This window comes from Sparus aurata, chromosome 18 (genome assembly GCF_900880675.1).
Source record: "Sparus aurata chromosome 18, fSpaAur1.1, whole genome shotgun sequence".
NCBI classification, from domain to species: domain Eukaryota; kingdom Metazoa; phylum Chordata; class Actinopteri; order Spariformes; family Sparidae; genus Sparus; species Sparus aurata.
The window spans coordinates 7,564,399-7,591,566 of NC_044204.1; the positions used below are offsets into that span (position 1 = coordinate 7,564,399).

At 39.6% G+C, this 27,168-nt stretch overlaps 2 protein-coding genes, 1 long non-coding RNA gene and 1 other non-coding gene across 7 annotated transcripts; all 4 read right to left on the bottom strand.

Moving 5' to 3' along the window:
* Window positions 1–602: 602 nt before the first annotated feature.
* On the bottom strand, window positions 603–7,447 carry hvcn1 (hydrogen voltage-gated channel 1). 3 transcript variants are annotated; one of them, XM_030395529.1, is made up of 7 exons: window positions 7,042–7,447; window positions 6,368–6,388; window positions 5,635–5,819; window positions 4,150–4,254; window positions 3,825–4,056; window positions 2,602–2,714; window positions 603–1,137 (listed from the first exon to the last, which is right to left on the bottom strand). In XM_030395529.1, exons 3-7 carry the CDS (start codon window positions 5,806–5,808, stop codon window positions 1,081–1,083), a joined length of 681 nt encoding a protein of 226 aa, XP_030251389.1. In that variant the 5' UTR covers window positions 5,809–5,819; window positions 6,368–6,388; window positions 7,042–7,447; the 3' UTR covers window positions 603–1,080. The 3 variants fall into 3 exon arrangements, with proteins under 3 accessions (XP_030251389.1, XP_030251386.1, XP_030251387.1); XM_030395526.1 differs by having other exon boundaries at window positions 5,635–5,851; window positions 7,042–7,446; XM_030395527.1 differs by lacking the exon at window positions 6,368–6,388 and having other exon boundaries at window positions 5,635–5,851.
* Window positions 7,448–8,682: 1,235 nt separating this feature from the next.
* LOC115568257 (uncharacterized) lies at window positions 8,683–12,723 on the bottom strand. Its single transcript, XR_003981355.1, has 6 exons — window positions 12,623–12,723; window positions 11,389–11,478; window positions 10,509–10,565; window positions 10,332–10,396; window positions 9,842–10,066; window positions 8,683–9,027 (listed from the first exon to the last, which is right to left on the bottom strand). It is a non-coding gene; the product is annotated as an uncharacterized LOC115568257 (long non-coding RNA).
* On the bottom strand, window positions 11,097–11,297 carry LOC115569392 (small nucleolar RNA SNORA74). The gene has a single exon (XR_003981545.1). It is a non-coding gene; the product is annotated as a small nucleolar RNA SNORA74 (small nucleolar RNA).
* A 1,575-nt stretch (window positions 12,724–14,298) lies between the features above and the next one.
* tctn1 (tectonic family member 1) lies at window positions 14,299–26,674 on the bottom strand. Of its 2 annotated transcripts, none has more exons than XM_030395332.1 (15): window positions 26,579–26,674; window positions 24,443–24,925; window positions 24,068–24,185; window positions 23,419–23,552; window positions 23,182–23,333; window positions 22,972–23,074; window positions 21,099–21,211; window positions 20,355–20,375; window positions 18,687–18,821; window positions 18,374–18,499; window positions 17,237–17,325; window positions 16,623–16,760; window positions 16,373–16,523; window positions 15,405–15,536; window positions 14,299–15,302 (listed from the first exon to the last, which is right to left on the bottom strand). In XM_030395332.1, the coding sequence occupies exons 2-15, from the start codon at window positions 24,741–24,743 to the stop codon at window positions 15,156–15,158; spliced, it is 1,860 nt and encodes a 619-aa protein (XP_030251192.1). In that variant the 5' UTR covers window positions 24,744–24,925; window positions 26,579–26,674; the 3' UTR covers window positions 14,299–15,155. The 2 variants fall into 2 exon arrangements, with proteins under 2 accessions (XP_030251192.1, XP_030251193.1); XM_030395333.1 differs by having other exon boundaries at window positions 24,443–24,913; window positions 26,579–26,668.
* Window positions 26,675–27,168: the final 494 nt, after the last annotated feature.

The following is a 27,168-nucleotide window of genomic DNA, read 5'->3' on the forward strand; positions in this document are numbered from 1 at the left end:
GTTAAATCATTTTGATTGTCCATTTTTCCTGCTTCACTTGCTGCCTAATATATCCCACCCACTAACAGGTGACATGATGAAGAGATAATCAGTGTTATTCACTTCATCTGTCAGTGGTCATAATGTTACGCCTGATCGGTGTAAACAAAGTAAAACAGTATGAAATCATGTTGTACTTGTCAGTCTGTTTATTCAGTCATGAACACGAAGATAATTAGTTTACTTTTTTGATGATTATTAATAAAAAAAGGTAATGAAGATCTTTCTCCTCTTTTTAAATTCCTTCCCCAAAACTACGTAGAGCACCTTAAATGAAACACGATCTTCATCCTGGTATAGCATGTATACATGGACAGCCACACCAAAAGCTTACAGTAACATTACTTTTGCTTTGATGCAGATTCTTGCATCATCATGTCACCCAACATAAGTGCACCATATGTGTAATTCTTGGCCAATGTCATCCATAAACTTATTATTATTATTAAGGGAGTTGGGCATCTCTTTCAGGATCATCTCTATCTGTACCGTCAGGCCAAGTGTGAAGGATAGTAGGTAACCATGTCAAGACACAAATGAAACATTCTTTATGATGCACAGAATCAAACATGATTGCATATTTATTAAAAGAGAATCAGACATGATCACACATTACTCCCACAAGATTTTTGTGAGATTATTTGATAAATGTTTGATTTTTTTTATTCATTATTATAAAAACTTTACATATATTTCTTTTATACAACATACAGTATTTTAAGTGCAGATGTAAATTAACTTCTATGTACAAGACATGAGTCTGAAGAATGTTCCAAACATTTATGAGCAAATTAAGGCAATGACCTTTTAGCTTTATATAACAATATCCAGAAGCATGTGAATATCATTTGAATATATGTAGACCTTCAAGTAGTTTCCATTTTCATGGTTCCCTTAACAAGCAGTAATACTGAAATCAGGTCTAAAATGGAAAGTTCATCAAGAAATGTGTAGTTTAAATGTTCCAGCAAAAAATGGTGCAAAAAGGTACATGATATGAACAACACTGAACAGTACTTCCAAAACAGTTAGCTTAGCGAGTTAGAAGTCTATTCCGTGCTTCTTCAGGAGGGCTTGAAGTTTCTGGTTCTCTTGTTCCTAAGACAGATGAAAACAGAAAAGTCAGTCTGTTGTTGGGCCTCAACCTTTCAGTACATTATTCAGAATTACCCCTCACATACACATATGAAATACAACTCGTTCACACAACTGAGACACTCTCATGAACACTATTGAAAAACACAGTAAAAAGTAAAATGCTGTCATATAGTATTGTGTGGTGTAGGGAGGACCTGTTTTTGTAGGCCAACCCGGAAGTAAGCATCACTTCAACACCTCCACGACCATGGGATTTGGGATTTTTGATTGGATTTTGGTGCCATGGTTCAGGATTCTATGTCTTTTTCTTGTGTCTTGTGTTTTGATGCCCTCTTGTGTCCTTTCAGTGTCTCCTGTGTTCTTCCCTCCGTGCTTTCCCCTCTTGTGCATGTTTGTCTCCCCCTGTCTGCCAGCACTGTTTCCTCAGTGATTCCCCTTCCTTAGCTCACCTGCTGTTCCACCTCACCTGCTCCTCGTATCGTCATTAGTGTCTGTGTATTTAGTCTTTGTATTCCCTCTCGTCTTCGTCAGTTCGTTGTTCTTGTTTCTATTAGTGTTTGTGTGATGTCCCCCCCTGAGTTCCTTGTGTCTCCAGTCCGTTTTTTTGGTATGTTTTGGATTTTGATTTCTGGTGTTTTCTGAGTTTGATTTAAACTTTGCTCTTGATTTGTACTTTGCCTTTTTGTTTGCACTTTGTTCAACTGTTTTGTTGCTACTTTGTTTTTTGGAGACATTTTCGTTTGTTCACTTGGTTTTTGTAGATTCGGCTTTTGGTTTAATAACGCTCGCTTTTTGTTCTTCCTTACCCTGCCTGATCTGCATTTGGGTCCATCTTTAGTTTTCCCCTTTAAACCTTGACATTTGGTTTATCATTGAAAATAAGTGATGTGGCAAACACAAGCTTTTTGATACTTTAGATACAGATGAACACCTAATTTGTGAATATTGAAGCGTTATTTAAATCACCAGAAGTAAAAAGCAGTGTTTCACCTACACCTGCAACACTAAAACCAAAATGAACAAATGTCAGCCCCAGAGGGAAAACCAAATCAAAAATGATGGGCAGATGACAAAGAAGTAGCCTATATTGTTTACTGTTAAATAACTGTGAAATATATTTTATTGTCCATATATGAGCAGATAGCAATTTGGTGTGAAAAACTAGACCTTCCCATCACTCTAGGTTTGTGTTTAGGCCATGGAGCCAATTTCTTTTGAAGGCCATGGGATAGTTTTTCCACGAACGCCCCAGGGAAGTTACTCAGTGCTTCTCCACGCTCTTTTAGCAGAAATGGAATCCACTAACACAAACACGGACTCCACAAGCTGCCTTTCTTCCTTTGAAAATAGATAATTATCTCTTCTGATATATGTTGAGCATTAAAACCTCACTATTTATTTACTGTCCCAGTAAATCTGGACCTTTAATTTCAGATGTAGTATGAAGCTGCTGTAAGGACTCACCAGTCTATCACTGCGCTCCTGCAGCTCTGTGACTCTTTGAACAAGGTGGTCATAGCTCTCTTTCAGCTTATGGATGCTCTGTTGTGCACGGGTTTTCACTGACACCAGGATACCTGAAACATATTCAAACGGTCATCTACACGTATAACAAATATGCAGGCATCTCGTGCTCTTCTTTTGTTGGATGAAGGCTGATTTCATTTCAAAGCTTTAGAAATGATCATAACAAACATACTCATGGCACCCTGGCCAGTTGTGATTCTTTTCCTTCAATTCTGAATATTCAACAAATATTTACATTTAGAGTGAACTCTTCTTCTTTTGAGACTGTTTTCGGTCTGGTTATTGTTACTCCATTTTATTGTTTTGACTAACAATTTTGATTATTACTTTTTATAATTTCTGATAGTAATCAATGATGTCCACACCTGCCCTACCTTTGTTCCCCAACAACAGTACATACATTTTCAAAAAGACCTATGATAAATTATTTATTGAACCATGATATACATGTTTGTTACAAGTGGATGTAAACTTATGACTGAACTGTATGTAAGAAAGCCAGTTAGAGACTTTTTTTTTAGTTAGGAAATTGAAGGGGTCAGTGTTGATGTCCTGCACAAGGAGTGTGTCAGTCTGATGGAGAGCATCCTTGTCTTTAATATTTTTGTTTGGTACGGGCACCTGACCTTTGCCAAAAACAAACAATAGGATTGATAACACAAGCAGATCTTTACAGGACTGTAGCACTGAACACAGGAAAGCCCCGTCCATCTAAATTACATAACACACCCTCTCTTCACACCTCCGGACAATAAAGTTATTTTATTCTATTCTACTCTAATGAGATTTAGCTCAGAGGGCCAAAGTCATCACAAACAGAGTATTTGGAGTACAGCTCCACGATTTTTCAAAGTGTCTATGACATGAAGAGGGAGGGCTTCGGTGAGTTGGTATGGAATCGCCCACGCTGGTAACGTTAGCATTAGATAATCTAATCTAAACCTAAAAATTGTATTGAATAGACAATGTCCAAGATGAAAGATATTTAATCCTCTTCGGTGGCCTTAAATACAACACAAAGGCCTGCCTATATCTGTGCTTTATTCTTATTATATTAAATTGCTAACGAACATTCACAAGAGCAGTGACAAACAGCAGGGCTACGGCTATGTACTGACACAAGTTGCAGATACATGTTAATTAGGCAAAAGTTAACTGACCGTTGATAATTCTGGCCACCCTCCAGAGCCGCAGCAGGATGAGAAGACCCATCCCATCGAAGGCGTCCTCGTGGAAGACGAAGACAATGTCCAGGATGAAGGAAACTACCACCACCAGACCATCAAACACCTCAAACTTGTGCTGAAAGAACTCCAGGCGGTAAGCATACAGCTTACCGGCCAGCTCCACCATGAAGAATGTGAGAAGAGCCAAACTCAGGTAGTGAAACACCTGCAAAAAAAATTAATGAGTCTGTAAATCATATCATATAATTGATAATTACTTCCATGTTGCTTAGAGTAAATGGAGAAATCCATGTCTCACCTCAGGAACAATGTGGTCATGTTCCAACTTGATAACAGACAGATCTATGAGCAGCTCTGCTAGAACAAAGAAGGCATCCAGGACTACCAAACACACTACCAGCACCTGGAAGCAAAGTCAGACGATGAGTTGAAGGTGCCTCTATACAGCATCTTACAGCAACTGATTGAAAAACTCCTCAAGCTCTTAGAGGGGACAAACCGTGCGCAAATCTTTCACATCAGGAGTTTTCCCAGACATATGTGAAAAAAGCTGTCTCGATATAGACAGGTGGTCATTTCATACCCCTTTAGCACTGCTCAAAAATCCCACTTAAACCCTCTAAGATCAGACTATTGTGTGGAATGGGATATCTCAACTCTGCATTTACACCTCAGCTCAGCTCTGATCTAAATGTAAGAACACACCAAATTCCACCGCGCAAAGTGACGACACGTTACCAACATCAAGTGGTGGGGTGTAAATAAGGAAGGAATTTGGGATGCAGTCTATTAAGGACGTTTTATTACTCGATAATATGTTGGAGGCGAAGGCTAATTTATTCGCATGAAAGCTGCTCAGTGACTTCCCGGGTAATAAAACACCTTAGATCGCCAACCAAGCTGGCTAACTTAACGTTTAGTGTCTGGCTAATTTGAAGAGGGGTTAAAAATAATTTAATCTACAGCTCTTCTAGACTTTCCAAATGTTAATGGACCGAATGGCTCAAATTATGGTTGTGAAGTTATTTTGCGGGGGCTGTGGACATGAAGTATAATCATGGAGGCAGGGCAGCGGGGGACTAAGGAGGGGGGACAAACATGCTTCACTTTAACTTAAAACCTGCTGCTATCACATCACAGATGTCAAAGAAAGGCCTTAAAAGGCGAGTCTGAGGCTGCAGGTAAAACATACTGACATAGGCCGATGCAGAAGTTTAGTTTGGCGCAAAACTGAATTAAGGTCAATAGTTGAATCTTTTTCTTGAATAACCAAATCCAATTCAACTGATGAGATCCTAAATCTGGTATATGGTCTACACCTGTCTACAAAATTCAAATAAACAAAATAGTGGTTAATTTATATGGTTTCAACACGGCGCGTCTCCTGAATTTCAAAGCATCAATCATTATCGTCACGAGAAAATATGGAATCAATTAGAGCTTCTCATTTTTGGCAGTCGACAATACCAATTGTAGCTTTGATTGTTGAAATCTCGGTTGAAAGCATTGGTTCTTGTTGAAGCAGAAACAATTATGATGATTAAGATAAGCAAACAGTAAACAGATGAAAAAAGAAGATATCTATTTCTACTGCATCGATTTTGATCTTTTCTCATTTTCTTTTACAGTCCATTTGAGTCCGACACTGAGTGCAATGCTAAAACGCGCAAACAAATGCCAAAAATAATTCTGGTCCCAGTTTCTCCATAAACTGGCTTTCAAAACATTGCATCATTGATGTTTCTATACTAACAGATGCGCTGAAAGGACCACAGCGGCATACCTGAAAGCGGTCTGAGCTGTAGAGCCTTTGCAGTGAACCCCTGAAGGTGAGCGTTGTTGGAAATTGCCCGGTGGCCGGACTCAGCTCCTCGCTGGCCACGTGTAACTCTTCATCCTCCCACGTCGCTGGTTGCTCATCGCCCACAGTGGTGAAATACCGCAGGTACCGAGCCATGATGGCGGGCTCTTTGAAAGGAGTGGATCACGTGCCAGCCCACCTCAGAGGGACGAATGGAAGTGTGCGTTTTATTTCAATGGCATGGCAAAAGGTGTACAGAAAATTACACAGCTGCTTCTTTATAAAACTTCATAAACTGTAGCTGAAAAACTTTTTTCCTCACATTTCAGGGAACAGCTCGTAATGGTGATGGGTGTATTTATCTTTTTACATGGCATTATTTCAAGATAACAAAGCTTGTTATCCCGAAATAATCTCATTAACTACATCTCTAGAGATCTGTGGGGTGCACCTATGGTCTTTATCGGCTTCCGTAGAAACACCTCTGGTTGACTATGCCAATGAATAATACGAAAAAAAAGGTGTATATTTGAATATTTTATTTTCAGAGTAATACAAGACAGTGACAGCCACAGTGAACCTGTTTTGACCATCTGCTCCCCCTCAGCTCTGTAATAAATCTCAGCAGCAGGGCAGATTTCTCCATATGTTAGGCAATCTGACTTTACTTCTCCTTTTTTAAGGTTTGCGACAAGCTATTAAGAAAGCCACTCACCTCAGCCTGGATGGAAGGAAGCTGTAGAAATAACAAAACAGGATGAAGTATGATAGACATATGGACTGTGTTCTCCTGGACCATCAGTCAGTTACTGGTTTGAATTATATCACACTGAGTCAAAGTTATTCTTGCACTATTTTTTTTTTTTAAATTATTTTTAACCACGTTACTCAGCATTACCTTCACTTTTAAACCCATACAGTAAAACTATTGCAGTTTGCATAGTATAATGACAGTTGCAGCTCCATATCTTGTTTCCACTTTAATTCTAATATTCCTGTAGGTATAGGTCATATGATCCATCCATCCATTAAACCAAAACCTCTGCAGCAAGGGGATAAACTAGCCTGTAACACACAGACTACAATCAGCATCATGTTGACTGCTGACATAAACTAAACATGCAATTAAACTTTCAATTGGAAAAGTGACAGACAGCAGGAACAAAGTCCACTAACTTCCAGCCATTAGTAAGTGTTACAGTTTGACTGCAGGCTGAAACTCGTGATAAACACATCCGCTGGACGTGTTTTTGCCAGACAAGCGTTTTTACAGACAGTACCGTTGAGCAGTCTGAGTTTCGCGAGAGGCAAAGATTTGTCGTCTTACATTTGAGGTTTTTACTTTGCATACGACCCACCGTTAGAGCCTACACCGGACAGATGGCTTACCTTTCGTCTACGCCACTTTTCCCTTCAAGACTTCCAGTGTAGCCTAACTTACTGCTGTCCTCTGAGAAAAAACTCTGCAACTCAGTTTGCTTGACGCAGGAAAACTCCGCCTTAAATCCAGCCCCGTTTGTTCTGTCCACTGACAGCATCCTACCAAACGACCTTACGGTTTTTACAAGCTGTGTATTGTCCCAACACAACACAGTCGGAAATGTGATTAACAAACAAACTCAATACAGAGAAATGGCGATACGATTTAACTTATAATTTAACCTTCTCAACAACAGTAGAGGCACAAAAATCAGGGGAAAATTTTGAAATAAACACAGTACGAGCAAGTCAACAATATCAGCCAGGCAAGAAGTTCCGCTGCTGAAACGGCATCACACACGTCAGGTAACAGAAACGTGCCCGGGGGACTCACAGGCTCTCTGGGCTCTCGGACTGCGGTCAGCCTCCAGTTGTTTTGTGGTGCCCTGTATATTGTAGATATTACGGTAATGCAGTGCAAGAATTCAAAATAAAAGCACAGCATTGGGGTGACTAATGTGTCCACCGTAAAAATGAACACAATATCAGGAGCTTCTGATGAGGAATTTAAAAATTAAAGCCCAATTATTAGTCAGATATTTTTCATATTTCCATATGAATTCAGATTTCCATTCAAAGGAAACTACCTGTTTCCACAGACTAATTCTATGTCAGAATAACAGTACTCCACCTCAGAGAATAATATTATCAGGAAATTCTGATGTGGAATTTCAAAATTAAAGCCCTCTAAAAGAGGGAAAAGAAGGCTGCATTTGGAAGAGCGTGCGGCATTGTGACATAATTGGCCTTCAAATGCGACCTTCAAAGGATGCAACCCCCGAATTGGGATACAGCCTTTGTGCTGCATTGGGTGATATGTTCCTTCATTACCACAGGTGTAATCTAAAGTTTTAGACAATTCCACATATGTCAGCCTCAATTGTAGATTAGTACACTGCTATTAAGTCCCCATCAAGTTTACGATTTGTTCCTGTGGGTAAAGCTTTGAAGAACAGCTGATTTCAGTTAGACCATTACATTCCCACTTCAGTAGGAACACACCCATAGAGCACCAAACCACAGATCAAGGAATGTAAAAAATAGGGGATGGGTCATTATGTCACTGAATCTTACTTTACAGCCAGACTGTGATGTCTACTGAATTGAGGTCAATGGGAGATGCATCAGGAACACTAAAACCCAACATCTGTACTTTATGAGTTCTGATTAGGACATGTCTCCAGAAAAAAGTCAACAGTTTAACCACCTTTTTTCCCCCAAAAGTACTGACAGGTAGATCAAATGACACAAATCTGATTTCCACTGATGAGACCACAAACAGCCTTTCCTCACAAAATTTGAGGACAGGACAATGTGTTCATAAAGAACTGTTGACCTGCTCTGTGAAGTGTCTTTCATTTTCTGTATCAGAAGTCATGAAGTTAATATGTTGGGTTTTTGAGTGTCCATGCATCTACCATTAAAAGCAATGTAGCTTTATAGACAGTCTGGCACCAAAACAAAATTTGGTGACATGACCCTTGTTTCTTGCCACAGACTAGGAAGTCATTTACAGACACACAGCAAGCACAATTATAAACAAACGCCCAATTTATTCCAAGGCCTTTATTTTGAAAATGTATTCAACAGTCACATCACAAAACAGTGCGATGACATCGAATTTTATTCAAAAATGTTTAATACATTTAATTAAAATGGACCAGATTTTAATTTCCATCAAGGCTCATGTGATCATTCCCTGTACATGCCAAACATGTGATGCCGTCAGGACATTTAACAGAATGTAGAACGATTTCCATTTACAGCCTCAACCAGGTTGAGACTTGGCTAAACATGTGGCGTACTCCTGACGAGCATTAGCAGCCCAGTCATATTTGAGCAGTTAGGAGTCAGGAACCTCTCCACCCATTCTGAGACCAGCCCGGCAGGAAAACTCTGGACACAGGAACACAAAGCACAAGTATTAGCATACAGCTCATACCCAAGGTTAACTTCAAATTACTACAAGCAGCATGTTTCAGGTCTTCAGTCAGGTTCTGGTAAATAGTCATTACTTGAACCTGTGCCAAAGTCCTGAGGTTTATCTCCCAATACCAAGATTCCACAACAGAGAGGAGGTCTCTGCCACAGCAGTACAAGATTGGGTTTACACTAGGGATGTCCCGTTTTGTTTTACCCCGAGCCTAGAACTTTATTTCGCAAATGCCGATACAGAGTCCCGATACGGACTAGTGTGTATACCGGCAGTAACTCAAAAATGGATTCAATGCACTGTTATGCTGAGAAGGTATACCAGGCATTCAAAATATCTTCTCTGCAATATTTTTGGCTGTGTATTGCCTGCATCGCTTGAGTGAACTTTTATTATTTGAGTGTTTGTTTTTTTCATGTGCTGTATCAAGTGTGTAGTATTAAAGGCAGCCCTTTTGTTACCCCCTTGCAAAGCGGTCGTATTGTAGATGTTACACGTCGCCGTTGGACCGCTTTCAAAATATTTCCACACTGCAGACATTTTATCCACAGGTTTGCCAGAGTAATGTTACATGCATTTGCATTCTGCCACAAATTGTGCTCCGACGTTAAAAAAAACAAAAAAAAAAACAGGCTTGGATCCGCGTTCAAAACTGCCGATCCCGATCAGTGAAAAAATACCCATATCTGCCCCTATCCTGCAGATCGGCTCGGGACATCCCTAGTTTACACATCTCTACATGCAAAGAAAACTATCACACCAAGATGTCATACATACCTTGGTGAGTCTCATTTCCTTGCACTTGTTAGCCGCTTCCTGCAGGCCAACTGTTCCACATGCTCCTGTAGAGAACGATTTCCATTTACAGCCTCAACCAGGTTGATCAGACTTGGCTGAAACATGTGGCGTACTCATGACGAGCAGCAGCCCAGTCATATTTGAGCAGGTAGACCGAGTCAGGAACCTCTCCACTCATTCTGAGACCAGCCCGGCAGGAAAACTCTGGACACAGGAACACAAAGCACAAGTATTACCATACAGCTCATACCCAAGGTTAACTTCAAATTACTACAAGCAGCATGTTTCAGGTCTTCAGTCAGGTTCTGGTAAATAGTCATTACTTGAACCTGTGCCAAAGTCCTTAAGTTTCTCTCCCAATACCAAAATTCCACAACAGAGAGGAGGTCTCTGCCACAGGAGTACAAGATTGGGTTTACACATCTCTACATGCCAAGTATACTGTATCACACCAAGATGTCATACATACCTTGGCGCATCTCATTTCTTTGAACTTGTTAGCTGCTTCCTACAAGCCAGCTGTTCCACATGCTCCTGTAGAGAAATTTAGAGCAATCAGTGACAGTGGACCCATACTAGTGGTCATATTGTTATATTTTGTCAGCACAAAATGTTTAAACAGGTACACTGGTTCAGCCACACTCACCTTCAGTCAGTCTGCAGCATGACTGTCAGCTCCAAACTGAGCAGCTACAGGCCCTGCCTGCAAAATTAGCAAGATAAAAGTGTTTGAGTCACAGGTTTAAAGAATGGTTTAAATTTCTGGTAACTGATCATTGCTATCCAAACCAGTATCTCAGAATTGATTGCACTTCATAACATTATAGATCCAAACAGTCATACACATTCAAATAAGCAGTGTCATTGGTAGTTTTTTCTTATAGTAATGCCAGTATGCCAGGTTTTATAAATCAGAATTCGTCCATCTGTACAGTACATATCCTCATTTGTATGCGTGCAAACATTCAGTGTGGATTTTCTGCAGTTTTATATATTTTATAAAATAAAACTCCTGATCAGTTGCAGTTTGGCCATAGTTACATGTAAGGTTGTCCTAGTTGTCCACCATGTATTTGAATTATTTGGTTGCTATTGAGCCTGGAACCTCCCTTTAATACATCAAAGTGGGGTTTGAAGGTACAATTTTGAAACTGCAATTATAACTAGCACCATGTAACAAATGTCTGAACAAGCTATAGTAAATATGCTCATGGGACTTTGTGGCATCACTATGAATGTGCGGCCCTACACTAGGCCTGCCCTGCTGTTGATCAGGACAGGCCACTCTCGTTGGGCTGTGCTCTGCGACAACTCAAGATGCAGCAGACTCTAAAACAGAGCCAGCAGATCCGAGTCAAAGTACAGAGACTTCCTCTACCAGCACTGTAACACTGAGCCAGACACAGACTGCCTGGTCAGCTGACTTAGAGCTGGGGTGGGAGACAGGGAGCCACCTTGTCATCTGAACCCTTCTCATGTTACTAAACCAGCGCTCCCTTTGTAGGCAAGAACTCCTGCATATTTACCGTAAGTGCCAAAGACAAGGCAGGAGTTCGGTAGTTCTCTTCCATAGCTGATGCTCTGCCATGGGACTTGGTCATCAAGGGACCCAGCATCTTTGAAAGGGACAAAAAGGACATCACATAAGTCAAAACTTTAGTGGGTTGGCAGTCTACAACAAGGCTCTGTTTACTGGAGTACAGCCCTGCTCAAATCATACTGCTTTTACACAAGACAAAAAAACAAAACAACAAAACACCCACTAACATCTGACTTTTGCCTGTAAATTCAATGGGTACAGTCATTTTCTCCCATGTGGATATCAGCTCCAGCTCCTACCAGCTGTGATGGAAACATCTAGGCCAGTGTTTTTCAACCCTGTTCCTCGGGGAACACCGCCCTGCATGTTTTAGATGTTTCCTGCTCCAACACACCTGATTCAAATGAATGCCTCCTCATCAGGTTTCTGCAGAGCTTGATGATTGGCCGATAATTTCAATAGGTGTAAAAAAGGCGAAACACTGATGCAATTCAGTCATATCAGCAGGGTTGGTTTATTTTGTAATATTAGTCTACTTAATTTATAAAAAAGTAGCCAACAAACTATCATAGGACTTTTAGCATAGCACACTTTGAGATACAGGTTTCCTGCTTTGCGAACAGTTGGCGCTCCATTTTCATTGATAAGCAATTCTGATGGGCCACAGTCACAATCTTGTCAAAGATGTACTGGGAATTACGTTTTTATTGCCATAACACATAGGGAAGTTACTGAACATTTTAATAAGATGTGAGGACACTCTCCCATCACATTTCAATAAATGGGTAATCCTGACAATACGACGATGTACATCCGTCACTGTATTCTTACGGATTAATGCGACTCCATTAAGTTTGTTTATACTTCAGCATGTTTACCATTTTTACCACTGCACAAATTCTGCAGAACAATGATTATCAACCACATTCAGCTAACGTTAGCCAACCGCAGTCCACGGTGGCGCGCAACTTGTGCAGCTCTGAACCGGATAGCTAGACAAATCCGAAAGATTACGTGCATATACTATTACGATACCTCAAAACGACACCGATAGACCAGCTCACATAAAACCACTTTCTGCTCAGAAATATCGTCACGTGTTCATTTCGTTGATAGCTTCATTTGAGAGTTTAGAGCTACCAACTGACAGACTGTCATTACAACGTTCATAAATCAAAGTTGTTTCATCAAAATTCGCTTAAAAACGCTGAAATACTTACAAAGTTTAATAGCTGTCGGTCTGCAGGTTGCTCAACACGTTGCTAGCAGACCGAAAGGCCCAACGGAAGTCACGCACACATTTATAAGGCGAATATGCCGATGTGCATTATGGGAAAAGAAGCGTCTCGTTTTCTTCTTCTTTTACAGCGGTTGGCATTCAACATTTGTTGCATACCGCCACCTTCCGTTCCGGAGTATAGACCCCTAAACACTTAATTCTCCATGGTTTACACCCTAGTTCCACTGTCAAATCCCTATCTATGGCAGCCACTCCAGGGATGTTACTTTTTCTTTTCAATTTTAACACTACCCATACTGATCATTTATCAAATGGGAGTTCACTTTAAAGGCCTGTTCAGACCAAAGACTCATGAAAGGACAAGTAAAAACTTGCAACTGCTTGCAATGTTCTGGTCTGCAACATTTTGAAAACCTTCTAGTTTACAACAATGTCTTTTCCAGTCACTTCCGCTTCCCTTACTCAACACCTTTTTTCACAGCATTATTGATTTGTTGAATCAATTTATCTGGAATAAAACAAAGGCATTCAACATCAGGGCTTCTTCTTAAGCTTCATTTATACTGCACTCCAACATGTTGGAGACACACTAGCATTATCACAGTTTTCCCATATATGGGGTAATAATTGTTTTGTACTGGGGAGAGCTGATGGTGGATTTAAGATGTGGTTTAACAAAGGTGTTGAGAAAATTTAAGACTTGTATGCAGAAGACAATTTGATGTAATATAATAAGCTGTGTGAAAGTTATGGTATTCAAAGGTAACATTTCTTTAAATACTCACAGCTGAAACTCTTATCTGTTGTTTCATTAAAGGACAACAAGGCGTCACATTTATGTTAAGTAGGACGCAATCACTGCACATCATTTAAGACAAAAGTCACACAGGCTAGCCGCATGACCGCATGAACAAAATCGAAATTGATAGAAAGAAACTTCAGTTTTGTGTTGTATGAAAACAAAGGTTGTTTATTTTTGCTCTAGAAACACCTGTGATTCATTTGTTTTGGTGCATGCATCTAAATGTTTTGATTTATACTTTCGTTCAGTGTAATGCTCTGTACGCTATTTATCACAATTAATCAATGTTCACCAATCCATCATCCCAACCCAGACCTTCAGCCTCAACAAGTAAGTGCCAAGTAAGTTTATATGACCATACAGGAAGCGTGTTGAACAAATCCTTCCTTGTCCCTTGGGCTCAAACAGAGGACTTGAAAGCCTTGACGGAAGTTAAAAAACAACTCTAAAATCATGATGAATAGAAAAAGAGTTATGTTTGTCGGACATTGATGAAAGAATCAGAATCAGAATCAGTATACCTTTATTGTCCCACAAACGGGGAAATTTCTTTGCCACAGCAGCAAAAGGACAGTAGTGTTTTAAAAAAACAATAACAATAGTGAAAAATAATCAAAATAATTTAAAAGGTGAGAAATAGAATAGAAAGAATAAACTCCAATATACATATTAACATCTTTGGTGTACAAAAATTACAAAAAAGTCTCAGTTCTTACAAGTTAACATTGCATCCTCACTGCAGTTCCTTCAGTTAGTCACAGGGTTCCACAAGGTCCTGTGTTGGACCAATACTAAAGTTGTCTAATTCACCAAAAGAAGACCTGATGACTTGCTATGTAAGTGAAGCCAAAAAAGCTTGACTTCGTGGCTATGAAAATAACTACATTCCTGACCGAGCCGGCTAACTTGATGGGGATAAAATAATTTAATCGTGCTGCTCTTCTAGACTTTTCAAATGTTATTGGACCAAATGGCTCAAATGATGGTAGTAAAACTAATCAATATCCGAGGTTGTGACATTTGTGACATCAAACATGATGTCAGTGACGTACAGTGTAACGCTTACATGCCTACAGGAAGTGGGAATGGGATCAATAGGCCCGCATTTAAAAAATCTGTTTAGACTCGCATATTTAGATGGAATAGTGGTATTTTACTAGTTAAGACAGTAGTTAGATGTAGTTGATGATTGGTGGTGTTGATCTCATGATCAAACAGCGAGGGACTGTGGATGAAATGTGTGATAATATTTGATTCTCTCATAAAAATTCCTAATCATCTTTGATACTGTGTCTCTGTCCTTCACATGTGGCATACTGATGTTAAAAAACTCTCTCCCTTAACTCCTTGAGCAATAATGAGCCAACGGATGGCATTGACCAAGAATTACAAACACACTGCCTCGGATGACAGCTTTTGGTGTGGCTGTGTTCACGTATGTAGGTTATACCAAGATTTTCACTGTCAACAGATATGTGTTAGTATTAAACTCATATACTCAAGTAAGGACAACTGAGGCTCGTGGATTTTTATTCTTCCAGCCATCAAAGTGAAGATTGACACAAAGTACCAATTTTTCAATATCAAATCCTATGTACAGTATTCACACAATATACAGTTAAAGTTTGAGAGAACACACAGAGCTTATCGTCAGAGGGGCCACCTACCAGGGTGTATGGTAAACTTTATCGTACACTGGTGAGGTAAAGTTTCAGACAAAAGGGAAGAAGAAGTCAAATGGCAGCTTGGCATCAATGGTCGGCGTGGCTCTGTAACCGGGATGAGCAGGAGCAGACACTGGTATAAAGGACACTGAGCTCCTGACTGACAGGATACTGCTGCCTCCAGATAAAAGCTCCTGTGGGAGAACAGGACATCAGACACAGTAGAAAATATTTGGACTGTCAATGCATCTTCTATGTATTTTTGCTCGTAATAATTCTCAAAAGGTAAATCTTACCAAACTGGTGGTGTTGGTTTGGATGATTTCTCTGATGCTTACAATCTGATTTTGGGGGTTCACCAAGGATCCGTATTTAGTCCACTCAACTTCTAAATGAAATGACAGCGGGATGCTGCAACTCTGTGCTTCCTGCAGATGACAAACATACTGCTGGATTGTGGCCTCATAGCATATTGCATACACAACTTAAAGTGCGCCATGGAAACATGTATAGCATTGATTAATGCTGGTTTAATGATGTAGTAGAGCGCATATTTCTGCCAAGTCTATGTGTGTATATACATACATATATATACACACACTGAACAAAAATATAAACTCAACACTTTTGTTTTTGCTCCCATTTTTCATGAGCTGAACTCAAAGATCTAAAACATTTTCTATATATACAAAAGAACCATTTCTCTCAAATACTGATCACAAATCTGTCTAAATCTTAATTTTAATCTGTCTATGTTAGTGAGCACTTCTCCTTTGCCGAGATAATCCATCCCACCTCACAGTTGTGGCATATCAAGATGCTGATTAGACAGATGATTATTGCACAGGTGTGCCTTAGACTGGCCACAATAAAAGGCCACTCTGAAATGTGCAGTTTTATCACACAGCACAATGCCACAGATGTTGCAAGTTTTCAGGGAGCATGCAACTGACATGCTGACTGCAGGAATGTCCACCTAACCAGAGCTGTTGCCCGTGAATTGAATGTTCACTTCTCTACCATAAGCCGTCTCCATACACACACACACACACACACACACACACACACACACACATATATAGATAGATAGATGGACAGATAGATATATATAGATACATATATCGATAGATATATAGATACATAGATATATAGATGCCACTTGACACACACCAACCACTCAAACACAAGCAAGTAATGGCACTCCTCGGAGACATTACTTCCACTCCCATCAGATTCAGGAACTGACTGGTCTAACTGTACTCACATCGAGATTGAAGTTGTTGACTGGTAGCCAGTCCAGTGGATTGCCTAACGGGGAGTTTCCAAAGGATGCCACATATTGAGAATAGTTTGGTCCTCTCAGAACATCCAGAAGCATTTGAGAGACCAGGGAACAGTTGCCAGCATCCTCCAGTCTGCAGAGACAAGACAAGTCACCATCACTTATGTATAAAGACTGAAACACTGTACCTGCACATAGTGATGAGATTTGTTAAGTGCGATTGATGTCCTGCCTTAATGTGCAACCAGACACAGAGTCCACACCGAATAGGACAGGGGAATGCTGATGTGGTCCCAGCAGACAGTCCTGGTCCTCAGTACTGTGGAGAAGAGACAAGGTGTCTCTGGGGTCGACGCTCTGAACAATCCCAGTGAAGACCCCTGTCAAGGACAAATCCTGGGCAATATAGAGCATCAGAACATTATCATGTTGATGAGGGTTCTCGGTCATCCAGGCCATGGTAATTCTACATGCTATGTTGTAGGCAACTGGACTTCAGTTCCATCTATGTCAAACTGGAATGACTGTCTTTGAACAGAGGAGGTGGCCTACCACACTACCTATCACCCACCTACAATGCAGTACTGAGTTCCCTTCCCAGACAGCTTTAAAACCATTCACACCACCACTCATAGTATCTATGAATCAGGGTGAGGGAAGTTCAGTGTTATAGGAAAATTCTGAACTCAGACACCGAACCAGAATAACAACCATAGCATGTTGGTGACAAAAACAAGCACTTTTAGTGGACACAAAAAAAATGGTATATGTGAATCATTTACATGCCAAAATATGTAAATATAGGGCCCAGGTTTAAAAGTAGTGGAATTCTCAGATAAAGGATATTCTGCTGATCTTGTTCCTGACACAAGAGGTAGCCCATCCACATAACCTGGATTTCCACTGTAGTGAACAGCCACCTCTTCCTCGTCCTCCTGTTTAGTAGACACAAGACAAAGTACATTTAGTCTTAAAATCAACACATTTTCAATTATTACATTTATAGATTGCACAGGACCAACTTTTTATTACTTAATCAGAGTGAACTATTTATAACACCCCTAAACATTTAAGGAAAGGTATATTTTATTATAATTTCTTTACTGGCAACAATCCACAGGGTCATTTTACAGCTTTATTTGACAGTAGAGAATCAGGCAAGGTTTACTATATGTGTAGCTTTGTCAGCAATCAGTAAGCAGTCTCATCTTTTCATTATCTCCATCATCATTCAGACACTTTCATGGTTCGGGAGGCAGACACCCTCTCTACCTATAAAAGTTGGCTTAAAACTTTCCTTTGGATAAAGCTTATAGTAAGGACCTGCACAGGCTCTTAGCTATGCAGCCACAGGCTTAGACTGCTTGTTGATTTCCCATGATGCACCAAGCTCCTCTCTCTTCCTCTCTACCTGTACACATTCAGTAATGCATGTTACTGACTTGGCTTCTTCCCCAGAGTCTCTGGGCTCTCTGGTCTCACAGGTTTTCATGGATCATGGTTGGTAATGCAGCTGTGGTCCTATCATCATCGCCATTATCATTGACATTATAATTATTATATATATATTTATTATTATTATATTGAAATTAGTATGGCTGTTATTATTGTCATTGTTATTATCCCCGTTATGGAGGTATCTTGTCTCTCTTATAGCTGCTCGATGTTACCCAGAGCATGGCCTAAGGGCAACTCTACCTCCTAGGTGAGCAGAGTATGAAGATGAATTCATGACTGTGACCTTATAAGACTTAACACTGGAAATCATTAACAACATTTACACCCATTCTTTAAATAATACAGGTTTTTAAAAAGACAAACCTGTTTTGTCTGTAAATACTGCCTTTGCTTTAAATAGCCATCCAAGTGCAACATAGCACTACTAAGACTTCTTTCCCTCCGTCTTCCTCATGTAGAAAAAAAAGCAACCCTTTTATGGATAACACTCAATGATAGATAGAAAACATGTTGTTGAGACACTACCTGGACAAATGTGACAAGAAACTCCTGCTCCAGGGGCACAGCTCCTTCAGAAACAAATCCAAGCACCACAGACACCGTCACATTCACCATCTCACCAGCTGGATTGTACGTCATCACATAACCAACCTAAGTGTAAAAAACACCAACAAAAATGATTATGATTATGATTACTGGTATATTCTGTTTGATAGGAACACAATACTTAAGGGAACATTCTTAATACTTTACGGATTCCTCAGATAAACTGAAGAAATATATTGCTTTAAATCCATAAACATAGATTCAGGCATGTGTTGGAGTATGCTAGAATCACCTTCAGCACCACATTAGCACAGAGAGCCTGGTTCAGGAGAAGAGGGTTGAGATTTTCTCCATCACTGATCTGTAGCTCCGTCTGAGTCCCATCTACAGACTGCAGAATAACTGAAGACACCTGAACAGGAACAACCTGCAGCAGTGTCACAAAACAGAAACACACATAAATTGGTCATCTTTGCAGACATTTTTTCATCATCATCCCCTGCTTTCAACTGACAACAGTGTGCCGAGTTACTTTTGTACATTGATGATGATGGTAAAGCCTGTGGATCCACAACTTCTTCTTGATCCAGACTAAAATATCTCAACAACTAGTGGATGGATAGCCATAAAATTTTGACCAGATAAACATGGTGAACTGACTGTCCATTTGGCACCATCGAGCCAAAAATGTCATCCGCACAGTACTTTGGTTTATGACCAAGTATCTGAAAAACAATGACACTCTCAACAGCCACAGCTGTACTTACTGGTTGGGGCTATTTAGCAAATATGCTTAACTAAGATTGTAAGCATGGTAAAAAATAACTAAACATCAGAATATTGTCATTGTGGGCATGCTGAGATAAACATTTAGCTGGAAGCACAACTTACAGAGCTGCTACCATGGCTGTAAACTCTTCATTGTGTTTTACCAAAATTCCAGGCAGCCTATGGTTTCCATAGTTACAGATATGTTGTTATTATAGGGCCAGTATAGTACAGATTAATTTAAAAACATTGCATTATAGCAGTGTTTTGGCATTAATAAAAGCAGACAGGAGCCTGTGGTGGGTCAAGTATAAAGTTCCATGAAAGGCAGGTGAAACAAACCTGTGTCAGTATGGTATTATTGAATAGTGTGGAGTTGTGTAAAGCAACAGTGCACTGTGGTGTAATAACTCATGACTTCCTCCTTCTTGGGAACTGAGCAACAGTTATTGGAGAAATGTCCATTTTCTTGTCTTTACATTGCAGCATTTCACCTCAACCTGTCTGTGCTAACTTATTGCATCCATGTGCTTGCCACATGTTTCGGTGACCTATTTACTCTGAGCAAAATAAATCTCGGTGTCTTGCTAAATTTCCTGCTTAGACTGGGGCTGTGTGAACATTTTTCAATTTCAATTTTAATGGTAAGTGACAATGTGCAATTAAAACATAAATATGACCATTTAATGCATTGCATCAGAGTTTTACATCTGCAGTCCCATTTAAACACAAACATTTATGCAGCTCCTTAATTATTCTATAGCACCCAATAACAATTGCATTCTCGAATATGTCTCCACTCCAACACTAAGGTGGAAGGTCATTATCAGATGTTGAGGTTATGTTGGCCACTAAAACAACATGGGATGTTTTAAGGGGTAAACCTTTGAAGACATGGATCAGCTGAAAAATAACAAAGACAATTACATATTAAAGTAATGTGCAGACAAATGGTATACTCGAACTCTTCACATCATGGAGAGACAGTATGGCTATATACACATACATGTAAAGTATATATGATTATGTATGTATATAAAGCTCTGTTTCCATTAAGCAGTAGTGTTCAGTTTGTTATACAGTTGTTTGCTTTTCCATTATCAAAAAGCGATATCAAGGGATTTTCTGTAGATCAACTAATTAACTCACTAATTGTTTCAGAGTTAAACACACAAAAAGTCGACATACTTACATCTGCAACTGTGTTCTTCCCCTGGCAAGTAAAAAAGATTGAATTAAACATCTTTAAATGAACATCAATGGATTCACTGTTGCAGAGTTTCTCTGTATTCTAAGCATTTCCAGTACAGTAGCTTGTTCATCTTGTGCAACCTTTGTACAAACATCCACAATACCTTGTTTCGTTATCAAAAAATTAAAGGAAATCACTAGTAAAGTTCATCCTGAAAAACTGACTAAAATATTAAAGGGTTTCAGACAGGGGGGTGGGGGATTTGGGGTGGGTGGGTGTTAATGTTGTGGCTGATTGGTGTACGTGGCCATCTAAAAATGTAAGTTTGGTAGTCTGTTTGGTTTCTACTGATTTTTTGAAGGTCATCAGACTCCTTTAACAATTAAAATTATTTTCACCTGGCAGAACATGGGAGTTTGCATGCCCACTGCTGCTTAGATCAGTTAGTTTGTTTGCATACTTGTGTGACTTTGGTGTTTGACCACATAATTTTTGGATCTGAAATAACTGCTGAATGTTAAATCTCCACTTATGGAGCAGGTAGAGAAAAATGGCTAAAGCACAATTGCACTCCCATACAGTAAGGGAACTGGCAAAAGACACATGTTCTGTAAATTTGGTAAAGTGCCCCTTTAATTGCTATATCCTCTCAGGGTGCATGAAACACCACTGACAGATAATATGGAAAGTAAGAGTGTTTGATGGTGGAGCAGCAGTAGGTTGCAGTGTAAATGTAGGACTCACAGCAATTAGCTGGATGTTGGTGTAAGTGTCAATGCTGAGGGCCAGCAGAGTGCTGCAGTCCTGCTCCAGGACCAGATCCCGAGTGCACCGATTACTCTGATCCTGTAGGAATGCTGGGGAGAAAAATAGGAAAAACCAAAGCAACCACAAGCAAAACAAAGGTTACAATGAAATATGAGGAGGAAAAGGCTTATTTCTTAAAATGTCAGACTATTCCTTTACCAGAGAACAAAGAAACACTCTTGATGGCATATAATGATGAAATAATCTTAATACGAAAGCATGAAGGATTTTCTCCTTATATTTCTGAATAAACATAATGGCACCACCCTCCTGAATGTCCTCTGTATTACCCAGATTGTTAAGACTGTTATCTAAACTAATCAACCACTTTAATTTGAGTTGCACTTTGTACGTTGTTCATTGTAGGCTGGATGTACTATGACAGCAGTCCTGACATGTCCATAAGTAAACTCCGCAGGTCCAACCATAAATGCCATCTTATGTACTTGTGTTGTAGTAGTTTAATATAACACCAGTGAAACGTTGGAGGTTGAGAAAGGATCTGTAGTAAAAACTACACTGTAGTTTCCATATGTTTTATAAACTTATTCCACTACCTTATTTTAAAAAAACACAAGTTCACATTATATATGAATGTACTTTTTTTGTTTTGAAATAACTAATCAATACAGCAGCTATGGCCATGCCAGATTTAAGAGTGAATTAAAATTAACCAACAACAACAACAACAACAACAACCATTTTTTGTTGATATTTGGAATAGATGAAGCAGGCTAGCCAGGATGATGACACTCTTTTTCTTAAATCTGTGACTGGTCAATTGTGCATCCAAAACGGGGGGAAAGTGAGCACAACCAGAGACAGTTCAGAAACACGATTGCTCACTGAAGAGTCAGTGTCACATGGGTTTTGACCAAGGGTCAGACAGACAGTTAATAACCTTCAATGAAGCTTTTAATAGGTCTTAAGGATTTTCTGGCAAAACACCAGACCTACTTAGATTACTGAACAAATCAGAGATATGGGTGGTGATTCCTAGGTCTGGGACCAGACTAGTTTAGTGTAATTTTTGGAATTATCATCATCTCATTATCTCAGTGCAGTATAAACTTGAGTTTGAGGGATTCATGGGATACAACTTAACTGTATAAAGTAAAATAGCAAATTCTTTCTTTTATGAATTAAAGGTTGGATTCATATGTAATAAAATGCACCCTTGCTTTTAGTTTCTCTGTACCCAACAGTTGAAACAAGCTTCCTGAAAACCTGAGGTCTGTTAGCTCATTTAAATCAGTGCAAAAACATTTTTCATTTATTGCAGCCTTTAATTAATTACATTCATGACTTATTTTTATTTTTTTATTTATTTTTTTGGCCTTTTATGGCTTTATTGATAGTACAGCTGAAGAGGGTGACAGGAAACAGGGTGAGAGAGAGGGGAAGTGATATGCAGCAAAGGGACCCAGGCTGGGAGTTGAACCCGGGTCCACTGCAGAGCCTCAGCACATCCAACTCTACCAACTGAGCTAAACGGCACCTCATGACCTATTTTTTAATTGGTAACTTACTTTTCTCAATTTGTTTTTTTCAACTGTTATGTTGCCCCTGCATGCACCTGAACGAACTACCTTCTGTCTCAATGGTAGTATAATAACATACTTTCCTCAATCAATCAGTTGCTCCCTTTCTTAATAGCTACTTAATACTTATCGAGTCAGTTTGCTGACTTAATGACCTTTTTCTTTATATGCTCTTGTTCACTACTGTATGTTTCAGCATTTATCATTGTCTCACATCTGCCACAGTGACAAAAGTGACATTGGGTCACATTATAATGTATAGTAGTTACCTGCAGGACTGGTGTCCACACAGTCAGCAGTAACAGTAGGAGCTGGCAGCCAGAAAATCCCCCTCTGCCCACTGTCTTCTGCTGTCATCATTATGTCTCCATACTGAAAACATAAACCAATGCAATGTGCACTAATGTATTAACATTGTTGTTCCATAATAATTACGAATAATAGGTTTGAACAGTTAACTCCTCAAAGTAGTGACTTACCCGGTATCCAGACACAGTCAGGGGCTCTGCAGAAGACGCCTGACCACTATTCTCTTCGGAGCCAAAAATAAAGCTGCTAAATTGTTTAAATAGCGAGTCAAAGTTGCTGCCAGTTGGAATAGCAGGTGAGGGATGAGAGAATCCATCAACTCCTAGACAGAAGAATAATATTTCTTGAAAAAAAATACTTCACTCATGTGTAATTTGTACTCCAAATGAACACCACAAATGACTTACGGTTCTGTGACTGAATGCAGAAGACATCATAATTAGTCTCCTTGTGGACAAACAACTGCACCTCTGAATAGCCATCTATTGTACTCCTTAAAGAGCTGGATGCTACATCTCGGCTACATAACTTCTTGTTGCCACTGTAAACAAAAAGAATGCACACCATGGATGAGCGTGTCAATACACCATGTGTAGACAAAGGTTACTGCCATGTGTTAACCTTTCAGATATATTCAATTAAAGAGTCTTATTAATATTGCTACACATGGAAACTGAAGGTCATTGTGTGGTAGGGCTAATTTAACTAGGTTGTATTTTTCAAACGTAACATCAAAAGTCTAAAAGAAGCAACAAAAGAATCAATCTTATTTTATATATTTATATATTTCATATGAAACGTTTTTGTTTACTTGTCCGTTGTGGGCTACTGTAGAAACATGGCAGACTGGGTTGACTCTGTGGAAGAGGACCCGCTCTCTCTGTGCTAAAGCTTATCAACAACAATGATTCTAAGTGCAGGTGATTAGACTCTAATAAAAATATTATAATTTATGAAAATTATATGACATATCTGCCCCTGAATCCCAATTCCTACACACTGGACCCATACAGTGACGGGAAACCCAACTTCTTTAACTACAGCTGAGAGACTAACCTGACAGTGACCACAGAGCAGCCAGTGAACAGAGCCACCTCCTCACCACACTCTCTGTCACAGCAGCAGTTGATGTCACACACATCCTTGTGCTCATCACAGGGACAGAAGCTGCCAACTGCAACACAACAAGACACAACACACGCTAACTAAACTTCAGTGCGGCAATATGGTGTACATCGCCAATACCGTATACAGAATATGTCAAAGTACTATATTTGTATGAGTCAGCTAACTTGGCTACTAAGCCATGATAGTCGCTTTGTAGAGCAGAGTGTCAGCCTAGGTTGGCTATCAATGTCATGTCATATCTAATGTTTCTTTATGAAGTGGGGAATGTGTTTAAAAGTGTAGTTCGTTATAGCGATAGATTACCATTGGTCACAACACTGAGCAGGCGGTCGGAGACGGGCAGGGGCTCTGTGGTCAGGGTCGGCAGGACGGGCTCCTCCGTGGTGCTGTAGCTCAGTGTTGTTGGGGTTGTTGAGTCAAACTCTGTAGGCTGTGTCGTTGTATCATTGTCCATATCGTTGAATGTTACGTTCTGATCACCAAACGCGGCCGTGTGAAAGTTGTTGTAGCTCGTTGCATTTTCGTTGGAAGAAACGGCGGTAAAAAAGAGAAATAAACTGAAGACTTGTGAAGTGCTGCGGCGCACAACAGTCCAGGTCGCCATCTTTGTTTGATCGTTGCTATGGTTCTTCTTCCTCCACTGGCTGCTTGTAGTGAGACGCTACCGCCACCTGCTGTCCGAGCAAGGAACTATTCCACTTCAGTCTGTCGAAGGTCTGAGAAGGGTATTGCATATCCCCATGGATATTTGAGGATTTTTAGATCCACTGTCGGCTTCAGAAATTCCTTCCACCGTCAACAAGACAAATAAACGGTGAATAATATTGAGGTGTGATGTTCAAATAACTTTGCCAAACATTTGAAAAACTTGCAATTTATCTTTCTCATAACAGTGTCCCATAGGATATTAGAAATATTAACATATTTTGAAATTGAATGAGAGTCGTATTATATTGTTTTTATTGTGTATTGTATTATATTGACATATCATGACCTCATTGAAATGTTATGGCAAACCTGTCAGCAGTTGTCTATTTTTACATTCAGCAGACACAGAGCTTGGCACGGATGTTCTGGTCCAAATAGTCACTTGATAAATGTTCTTGTTCATTCTTTGATGGGTTTGAACTTTTGAACTAACACCTTATGCCAGGAATTTTAGTCCCAATCCTCACCCGTTTTGTTCAAAAGTTTGGTTGCCGTGCTGTAAATATCCACAAGATGGCAGCACAGGACAGTGCAACACAGGAACAGTTCAGTTTTCTGTAACCATGTATTCTCTTTCCCCCAGCTACCAAAATGTGTAATGTACTTAGAGAAGACCAGTGATGTATTAACATCACCATTTAATGTAATTACTGCAATATAATAATATAGTATGATATATTATAATATAAATATGATGCACATAATATGCTTTATTAAACGAATGCATTGTGCTGTTATTGGTGTACATGGAACAGACGAATGAGCAAAATACAGACACACTTATTATGTAATTTTGTTAATTTATTTATGATACAGGATATTTGTTGAAAACCTCAACCTTTTTGCATTTAATTATTTAACATTAATGTTTAATATTGTCGGTGAGTTGACGTATTAAAATTGAGGAGCAAGAGGTAATGACATTATCTCTAATACAGTACCCATTCAAAATAGTATACATCACAGATTACCTGATAATAATCAGAGGGGTTTAGAGATCCGGTCTAAAGCCCTAATATTAGTGTGTCAAAATTCCAAATGCGGATAATCTGTGTATGTGCATATGTATGTATGTATGCAGACTTGGTAGGTGATTAGGGAGTAACGACAGAGAATGAGAGAATCACTGAGACTGGATAAAACCACTGTAAAATACCTGAACGGGATAAGAAATAACAGAGAGAATGTTGAGTCAAAGGCTGCTGTCAAATAAAAGGTGTCTGTGAAGAGTGCTGAGGTGAGGATCCTGGTTGAACTTCCAGTGCAACTTCATAAGTCACTCTGATTGGTTGACTGATCCCATAAATGAATTACATTTCATGAGTGCCAACCTTACAAAGACCTTAAGATTTAAACTAATGCATCACATTATGTCTACCTCAGCTGGTAAAACACAGGTGTCACATTCCAGATTGTAATCTATCAATCTATAACATAATGAAGTAGTGAATATTGCAGTTACAGTTTCCCACGGACCGAGATTACAGGTTTCAGTGATGGTTCCTGTTGCACTGAGGGGGGGAAACTAGATGTGGACCATAACGCAGACACACGCGGGAGGCAGGATTGTTCATTTAACGAGCTGAAAAGTAACAAAACCAGGAGACTTAGAAAAAAACAATATGAGTGGAGAGGACAAAAAACAAAGTTGCAACTAAAAACTAAGCAAAGTGCAAAGAAAAAGGCCAAGTTCAAATAAGAACAGAAACAAGAATCAAAATCCAAACATACCAATAGGGGAGACACAGGAGGAGAGAACTGGAGGAAACACTACAGGACATCACAAAGAGACGAGCAGAGGCTGACGGACGACAGAACGTACTGACGAAGACTGCAGGGTGAACACAGACTAAATACACAGACACACTGCTGAGGGGATCCGGAACAGGTGAGGTGAGTGAGGAGGGAGAAGGACAGGTGAGGTAACGAAGGGAAACACACAGAGGGGAAGAAACACACAGGAGACACTGAAAAGCAAGAAGAGACACACGAGGGCACAATGTCAAAATAAACCACAACACAACAACAAGACACTGAATCATGACAATCCCAAGGGATCTCCAATTCTCTCTGATATGGATAAGAAAACTGCAAGGCATTTACACTTGGTTTCAAAACAATTTCTATATACTGGACCTTCAATTGATTTTCTTGGCCACAAGTTGAAACACAATGACACATCATCATGCTATAAAAGGTGATTTAGCAAACATGCCAGTAGACAGCAGTCGCCATTTTATGCGTTATTGTTGATCCCACCTGTTTACTTGCAAGACTTGCCATACCCTGCTGAAAAAAACAGCATAGACCAGCACCAAAAC